Raw genomic sequence first — 9,432 nt, forward strand, 5'->3', positions numbered from 1 at the left:
TCCAAACTTGCTGTCCTAGTCTTTGATGCAGATAGATGCTCTCACTGTTGTGTGAGACACCCTGCAACTATTTTACAGTAGGACAGTGTGTGTTTACTCATCCCTTTCTTTATCCCAGGAGAAAAATGTGAGGTGGGGAATGCTTGGGTATGCTGGGCTTTGTTTTCTGAAGCTTTAAGTAAGATCTAGAATTCCTAATCTTAGGTGTCTTAATACATATTGCTTATGTGAACAGGGTTATTGGTTCCTACTGTACTCTCTGAATTCTCATTTATTTTCTACAGGCGATGTCTAGAGTATGGAGAGATGGTCAGAAACATCCTGTACATATTTATAGACTCCTAACCACAGGTAATAACCCTTCAGTGTGGAAAAAAAAATATAGTCTCTTTGAATAATCAAACAAAAATTTGTGCTTTGTGCTTTGAGATCAGGAATATTGTTATTTATTAACTAGTATGCTAACATGTTTTACCCTACAAAAATAACAGACTTAAAGATCTGAAGGAAATAGAATCAATGTTTTCTCTTTAGGTACAATAGAAGAAAAGATTTATCAAAGACAGATCAGTAAGCAGGATCTTTCTGGGGCAGTCGTAGACCTAACCAAGACATCTGAACATATCCAGTTTTCAGTAGAGGAGCTAAAAAATTTGTTCACCTTACATGAAAGTTCACATTGTGTTACTCATGACCTGCTTGACTGTGAATGTACAGGAGACAAAGATGGCACAGGTTAGTTGTATTTTAATTGTGTTATGATGGTGAAGTTAATTTCTTTCTCTTTGGCATTTGAAAACATTTAAATACAGAGTAACTAAAATATTTACCATTGGCATTTGTTAGTTTTCTTTTTTTCCTCATGTCATAGGGTACTTGTCAGATGGGTATTTTTTTTTTAAGATTTTATTTATTTGAAAAAAAAAAATTATTTATTTATTTGAGAGAGACAGAAAGCATGGGCGGTGGGGAGAGTCCGAGGAGGAGCAGACTCCCTGCTGAGCTTGGACCCTGATGTGGGACTTGATCCTCTGACTCCAAAATCATAACCTGAACTGAAGGCTGTTGCTTATCCAACTGAACCACCCAGGCACCCTACTGCCAGATGGGTATTTGAGAAAATATTAAGTAGAACCTTATTATTTATCTCAATTTAGCTGCTTCTCAATTAGTTGTAAATAATTTAACTTGTTTAGGAGAATCTTTCAAAACCTGGTATAATGACTTTGGAATTAACAAAAATGTTTTTAATCCTTATTTCTCTTTCACCTGACAAAATCCTACTGTGTGTTAATTTTGTGTAGAACTCATTCGTAATGGGGTCATCCTTTCTGAGGCAGTTAGCATGGAACTTCTCATTACTTGAGAAACTCCTAGTGCTGCTCAAGTGAGGCTGAGATCACCAACCCTCCAGAGTTGACACTGTTCGGATAGGAACTGGATCAGGAGTAGGACTTGAGCAAGTAGTGACTAGTACCTGAAAGTCACTTGGTAAATTGCATTGAAAAGGTTTAAGAAGGGGGCGCCTGGGTGGCTCAGTGGGTTAAGCATCTGTCTTCGGCTCAGATCATGATCCTATGGTCCTGGGATCGAGCTCTGTGGCAGGCTTCCTGCTCAGCAGGGGGTCTGTTTCTCTTTTGCTCATGCTCTCTCTCTTTGTCTCTCTCAGATAAATAAATAAAATCTTAAAAGAAAAATGGTTTAAGAAGGTAGACTGAGGTGAAAGAATTTTTATTTTATATAAGTCAACATTTGATTCATATGCTTTTTCTATTTTAATAATCTCTGCTCTTATTTTCTTTTCATTTTCCTTGTATTTACTCTAATGTCCTTTTTCTTGTTGTTCAACTTGAGTGCTTAGCTTGATGATTTTCAATCTTCTTTTCTACAATGGGTATTTAAGGCTGTACATTTTCCTCTAAGTTGAATCTCATTACTCTGATATGCAGTTCTAAGTGTTTTCTATTTTCCATTATGATCTCTTCTTTGACTCATGCATTACTTAAAAGTATGTTTTAAATGTGTTTTAGTTTTTGTTATTGTATTCTAGCTACTGCAGAGTAGTCAGAAATATGGTAACTATAGAGACATGGTATGTGGTCAGTTTGTAAATGTTTCTTTCTTTCTTTTTTTTTTTTTTAAAGATTTTATTTATTTTAGAGAGGGAGAGAGAGAGAATGTGTGAGGGGGCAAGAAGGGGCAGGGGTAGAAGTAGAGAGAGAATCTCAAGCAGACTCCACACTGAGTGAGGAGCCCTCACGACTCTGAGATCATGACCTAAGCTGAAATCTAGAGTGAGATGTTTAACTAACTGACTGAGCCACCCAGGCACCCCATAAATGTTTCTTTTGTGCATGAAAACCATGTGTATTCTCTCAATTACTTAGATTAGAGTTATGCCATATTAGTCAAATTTTCTGATGCCAAAGAAATTTTTTCTTATTTTACAGATTTAAAAATTTACAATTTTAGCTTATAAATTGCTAATATATTTAGTGGTTCAACTGTTTATAAAATGTATATGGTAAAAAACCTTCTACATTACTCTCATCTGCCTAATTTCTAGCCCTTTTATCCAATAACCATTATTAGTTTTTTGTGTATCCTTCTAGATATGTTTTTATGCTCATGCAAGGAACTCTAAATATATATTCTTACCCACTTTTCCCACCAGTAAAGGGTAGCATAGGGAATAGGTATAGTTCTGTAGCTTTTTAACTTAATAGTATATCTTGAGATCTTTCTATATCATTATAGAAAATTTCCTCATTCTTTTTTTTCCTATATAATCCTTCATTGTATTTATATACTATAATTCATTTACCTGTCCCCCACAGGTATAATTAGGTATAATTATAGGTATAATTAGGTATACTAATTAAGTTCTTTCCAGTCAGCATACATCTTTATTCATACATCTTTTTCCATATGTTTAAGTGTATCTGTAAGGTAAATTAACAGTGTTGTTGGGTCACAGAATGTGTATATTTGTAATTTTAACAGATAGTGCCCAAATGCCCTCCACTGGGGGTTGTATCCTTTATTTATTTAATTTTTTTTGGTATCAAATTTTTATTTACATTCTAGTTAGTTAACATATAGGGTAATACTGGTTTCAGGAGTAGAATTTAGTGATTCATTACTTACATACAATACCCAGGGCTCATCATGGGTGCCCTCCATTGGGGGTTGTATCCTTTATACCCCACCAACAATAGACTAAAATGACTATTTCTCCACAGCTTTGTCAGTTGAGTACATTATCAAATGTTTGAATTTTTCTATCTGATGGTAAAAAAATAATGCATTGGTCTAGCTTTAATTTGCTTTCCTCTTACTATGAGTGAAGTTGAGCATTTTTTCTTAAATTTAAGAGCCTTCCTTTATATGAACCATCTGTTCATATCATTTGCCCATTTTTCTATTAATAACCGAATTTGTTTTTAGATATATTTGTAATTGAAAGAAATATGTTAAAATCTTACAGTATGACAGTGGATCTGTCAAAATTTCTTGCTAATCTATCAACATTTGCTCTGTATATTTTGTATCTTCTTTGTGAATTTTTTAAATTTTGGTTTATTTTGTTAATAGGTAGTGATTTCTTTATCCTTAATACCTTTTGCTTTCATTTATCCAAGTTTGTATATTATACTGGCTTTCTTTATGGTATTTATCTGGTGTATCTTTTCCCCTTCTTTTGTCTTAAGTATGTCTGTGTCCTTATGTTTTAGTTATTTTTCTTGTTAATAGCATAAAGATGGACTTTCTTTTTTCCAGTCTCATGTTTCAGCTAGAACATTTAGTCTGTTTACATTTATTATAATTAATGACATATTTTGATTCACTTCTGTCTTTTTGTGTTGTTTTTTTCCAGCAAAGTCCTACTAGTTGTTCACTCTCAATCTTTGATTTTTCAAAGTGTATTTGCTTTTTTCTCTCTCTCAAATGCTGTCTTTGCTAGGTGTACAATTCTAGTCAATGGGGTTTTTTGTTTTTGCTTTTGTTTTGTTAGTACTTTGAAGGTATTATCCTACTCTCTTCTAGATTCTTAAAGTAATGTTGTCCTCTCTTATGACCTCAATGATTTTGTACATTGACAGGATTTAGATATTAAGGAAAGACAGTTTTTTAAAGTGTGATAAAATTTAAAAAGAAGTCTTTATCTTTTAGAAATGCAAAGTGAAATATTTATAGTTGATATATACTACATATTTATTTCATAATAATAATATGGAAGTAGAGAAAGCAGAGTTTAAATAAAACAAAATTGGCTATTAGTTGGTAGTTCCTGAAGGTCGGGTACATACATTTCTATCTTGTTAACTTTTATATTTGAAATTTCCCATGAGTAAAAAGTTTCAAAAAAAAAAACCTTTCAAGAGCTTCCATTGCTCTTAAGACTAAGACTAAAATCTTTAAAGTGGTTAGTTAGGGTGGGGTTAAGTGCTATAATAGGAAACTCAAAAAGCACAGTGGCCTACCACAGTAGAAGTATATTTCTCATGTGGCAGGGCGCATAATAGTAACGTAGGGCACAACTTTCTCTAAGGTGATTTGGTGATCCAGGCTTCCTCCTCTTTGGGTTCTACCATCCTACCATCCCCATAGGCCTTAGAGTTCCCTGATGGGATCCCTGCACCTTGCAGCCAGCAGGTAAGAGAAGAGAAAAGGTAGAAAACCACATGGTGTGGGGGATTTTTCTAGGCCAGACCTAGAAGTGACACAGAGCATGTCTAGCCACATTCCATAGGCCAGACTCAGTGGTTGCATCTAACTGTAGGGGAGACTGGGAAATGTGGCTAAGTGCCCTGGAGGAAAGAGATATGGATTATTGAATAACTACTAGCTTCTGCCATTCTTGATTTGCTCACAGTGTTTTGCATTATCCAGCCCTTGAACACACACCTCACCCTTTACTATTGAGCTTCATCTATGCTCTCTGGGCTCTAGTTGCATCGGGCTCCTGTCAGTTCCTCGACCGTAGCCTTTGCAGGTCCTTCTCCTGGAATGCTTTACCTCCTTTCCCCATCTGGTTCTTGCCTTCTAATCTTTTATATATTAATAAAACAAGTCAGTTTTTCTGATATGTGCTGAGTTCCCTGTATTTTAATTCTATACCCTTACCACTGTTTGTAATTCAATTCCACAGTCCCTTGTCTTCAATTTTGAAATCTAGAAAGACCAAAAGTTGTTCTTTTCTTCATAAATTTGCAATAGATTTATTTGGTGGCAAAAACCTTACCTAAATTGATGGGAATGTATCAGTAGTCATTAACCCATTTCATGACTATTCATATGACTTGCTGCAGAACATTAATGAGTTTGATTATGGAGTGCCGTCCCACATTATTCTAATTATATTCTGAATTAAGAAACATAGCCGGCCCCAAAGGTTTAGATAAGGGATTGTGGACCTGCAGTACATCTGTTTGGATGATTATTTGTTTAATGAATCTCTCACTAGATCACAAGTTCCTTGAAGTCAGAGACCAAAATGTAATAAATTATATAAACTCATTATGTGATAAAATAAAAAAGTATTGTTTATAGTAGAGTATTGATTGACCTAAGGATTTTCTCATTGTTTTACTTACCACAGGTGATTCACTGGAAAAATTCCCCACCTCTAGAAATTGTCAGCTTGGTCCACATCAGAAGCCCAACTCTCTGAAACCTCTCTCGATGTCACAGCTGAAACAATGGAAACATTTTTCTGGAGATCATTTAAATCTTGCAGATCCTTTTCTTGAAAGAATAAGAGAAAATGTCTCCTTCTTTTTTCAGAATATAACCAATCAAAGTACTGCTATATAAGGAAAGATTACTTCATGACCTTCCCTTGCTCCCCTCTTTAAAAAAGTTAACATAGTAATTAAATATAATTTTTGAAAACTAGTAGAATTATTTAAATTATAATATGTTTTGTTGCAAAATGTATCATAGTTTTGATACAGCCTAAACTTGAGTTGTTTAATTTTTTGTATGTGTTCTTCAATGTTGAAACATTAAAAACATAATTCTGTCATCATGTAATTATTCATTAGTATTCCATAATTAATGCACTTTTATTAAATGCCCATTAAGGAATTTTCATAAGGAATATAAAAAGGTAAAATACCTAGTCCCTGTCTTTGGGAAATCCAATCTACTTAGGAATATTAGACATAGATGTGTGAGATCAGTTTCAACTAAAGCTCAAGGGAGAAAGAGATCAGACTAGCAGAGGCTGAGTGTAAGAGTTGCTGCAGGGCAGTTTGAAAGAGAATGGTCAGCAGGTTGGGGCAGGAGATGAAGGAGATGCTTCAGAACACTAGTTCGTAATCTGAAACCTCAGACTCATGGGGACTGACAGGCAGTCTGTAAAGCTGTGTCCAACAGACATCGTTTGCACTCTGAATAGGGAGTGTTTGGGCTACCATCATGTCTACAGTTGTCTGTAGTGATTTTTGACATAAAAAGGAAGTTTTAATGTACAAAATGAGCTTTAGAAAGCTGAAGTCTACAAAGACAAGTTACTCAGTCTCCAATTGGAGCTTCTGTAATCAGCTTCTGCTTCCATTTGGGAAATTTCTTTTAGACTGAATATGAATGAATGAATGAATGAAGACTCAATTATATATCAGCAAATCTGAATTCTTCAGTTTTCTAGCACCATACCTGGGCAGTTACACATCTAGGATTCATGAGGCAGTCTGGGATCAAAGTGTCAGTGAGGAAGTACTCAACTAATGATAAGCAAAAATGGTGTTCCTTGGCACTATGTATAGGCCTTATCTATGGGGCTTTACAAATAAAACTTCTTTCAGTATCTCTGATATTATTCTTAGGTGTGAAATCCTTAAAAAATATGCTAGGGACTAGTAGCTTTATTGTTTATCTTAAATTGTAGTGGATGATTGAGGGTGCTCTTTGGATTTCCAGATTATTTATTTCCCTAGCTATTTGCCACTTCTCCTAGCCAAATCCCTGCCTAAGTATAGCCCTGAGCTGAAAAGAGCTGCCCCACTTGAGGTGATGCTCCCTCCCTGGAGCAGCTGAATCCAGTGATTTGTTGACGTAGGATGGAAAGGCCCAGCTCCAGAGGTCTTCAACTGAGGCCTTTGCTCTCATTTCATTGTGGTGCAGCTGCCCTCCCTGATTAGTCGTGCTTCCCTCACTCCCTCAAAGGCGTTCTTCCGAAGAGCACTTCCTAATAAATTCCTTGCAAGAAGGTCTGCCTCCACATGTTTTCCAGGGAAGCTGACCCAAGACACTATCCCTGGAGTATCACTGGAGAAAAGCATTTTAATAATTATAATTGACAGCATTCAATTGTAAATACTTGTGGGCCGAAAAATCGTTTAATTAGATGAACTAATAACATGAAAGTTTAAAAAATCGTATAAATTTTGCTTCATACCCCATTTAAAAAATAAGACATGAAGGCAGAAAGAATTACCACTCGTATATTTACGGAGTTGTGCAATCATCACCACTATCCGTTTCTAGAAGAGAGTTCTCTTCTTGATGTCTTCCTTTCCTTCTTCCTGGTCATTGTCAACCCAAAGCCACTGGCCCCCCTCCCCCAGCACTCAAGGCCTCTATCCCAATGACTTCCAAAATGATAAATGCAGTGAACTCTTCAGTCTTTATCTTGGCTTTTTATCATATTAGATATTGGTGAACACTTCCTTATTGAATCTCTTGCCTTCTTTAATTTTGATTAAATGGGTTATATTCATTTGTCATTCCACAAGTATTTATTGAGTAGTTAGCACATCTCAGGCATTGTCCTACAGGTTGTGTGTACGACGCTGAATAAAACAGGCCGTGTCTGCCCTGGCGCTTTAATTCTAGCACACACAGAGCAATACACGTGTAATATAGCACATGATGAGAAGTGCTGTGAAGAAGAATAAGTAGAACAAGGGAGAGATATTAAAGTGAGTCTGTGATTGCTATTTGTATGGGTTCCGTTTATGCAGAGACCTGAAAAAAGTGAGGGGTTGAGAACCATGACATTCTCTTGGAAAAATGTTCCAGATAGAAGGAGCTTCAGGTGCAAAGGCCTTGAGACAGATGGAGTGTGTGACATGTTAGAGAAGCTGCCAGAGAGGCTGTTGTGGAGACATTAAGAAGAATAGTAATAAATGAGATCAAAGAGGTGGTGGGGCAATTCAAATGTTAGAGGGCACTGAAGATGGCCTTGGGAGCTCTAGCTTTGATTCTGAGGGAGATGGAAAAACCACCACTGGGATTTCAGCTGAGGAAAGACATATCTGAATTGCTGTGGTGGAACAAACTGGTAGAGCACGGGTGGGAGCAAGGATATGAGTTAGTTATTGTATGAGTTATTATATGAGATTATTGGGATAATCTTGTTAAGAGGTGGTGGTGATTTAGACCAGGTGGTAGCCGTTAAGTGTGAAGGGATGGTTGCATTCTCGATAGTTTTTTTTTTTTTTTAAAGATTTTTTTATTTATTTGTCAGAGAGAGAGAGGGAGAGAGAGCGAGCACAGGCAGACAGAATGGCAGGCAGAGGCAGAGGGAGAAGCAGGCTCCCCGCCAAGCAAGGAGCCCGATGTGGGACTCGATCCCAGGACGCTGGGATCATGACCTGAGCCGAAGGCAGCTGCTTAACCAACTGAGCCACCCAGGTGTCCCGCATTCTCGATAGTTTTGAAGGCAGAGCCAACAAGATTTCTGAGTGGACTGTATACGAAAAGGTATAAGAAAAAACAGAGAAATCAAGAGTGACTCCCAAGATTTTTGGCCTGAGCCAAAGGAGGAATGGTATTGCCAGTTAGTGTGATGGGAAGACTGAGAAAAAAGGTTTATAGGGGAAGATCTGAGGTTCAGTGTTGGTTATGTCACATTTGATGGGGAGAGATGCCAGATAAGCAGCTCCATAAAAGAAATGGGTTCAGAAGCATTGGTTAAAGCTAGTGATAAATTTGGGATTTTGTCAATATACAGATGGTATTTAATGAAGTCATGAGACTGGATGATACTACTTAGGTATTAAGTGTAGATAGAAAATAGATAAAGCAACTACATATTGTAGGGGTGCATGATGGCTAACATTTATTCGGTGCTCGTTGCTGTGTTCTAAATGCGAAGAGCTTTGTGTACGTTAGCAACCTATGAGACACTGTTAGTATTCTTAGATGAGCTGAGTTTTCTCATCTGTTCAGTGATATGTCCGAGGGTAGTTGTGAGACCTAAGTGAAATGAGCTATGGTTGGTGAGATAGAGAAATACTATCCAGACTGCTTATATCAGAATTCCTCTTGGTCTTTATTTGGAAAAACACCTTATTAAAACCTGGATGGGAGAGAGTGAGCCTTGGGTATTGGTTGCAGTCAAACAAGTGTAATGAGGGAGAAAAATTTGGAATTTTAAAGGCAATCTGAGGGAGGTGAAGAGAAAAAAAAAATACAGAGGGAAGC

The 9,432-nt window shown here is 36.7% G+C and overlaps 1 protein-coding gene across 1 annotated transcript in view; it reads left to right on the top strand.

Moving 5' to 3' along the window:
* Positions 1 to 5,989, top strand: part of LOC111146624 (RAD54 homolog B (S. cerevisiae)) — a 92,419-nt gene extending 86,430 nt beyond the window's left edge. The window contains exons 12-14 of the mRNA XM_022502260.1: positions 285 to 351; positions 535 to 735; positions 5,603 to 5,989. Of these exons, the coding sequence (XP_022357968.1) occupies positions 285 to 351; positions 535 to 735; positions 5,603 to 5,817 (483 nt within the window). The 3' untranslated portion in view covers positions 5,818 to 5,989. The remainder of the gene's footprint in view (positions 1 to 284; positions 352 to 534; positions 736 to 5,602) is intronic.
* The last annotated feature ends 3,443 nt before the right edge of the window (positions 5,990 to 9,432 follow it).

This window comes from Enhydra lutris, unplaced genomic scaffold (genome assembly GCF_002288905.1).
Source record: "Enhydra lutris kenyoni isolate GAN:26980312 unplaced genomic scaffold, ASM228890v2 scaffoldscaffold14, whole genome shotgun sequence".
NCBI lineage: Eukaryota > Metazoa > Chordata > Mammalia > Carnivora > Mustelidae > Enhydra > Enhydra lutris.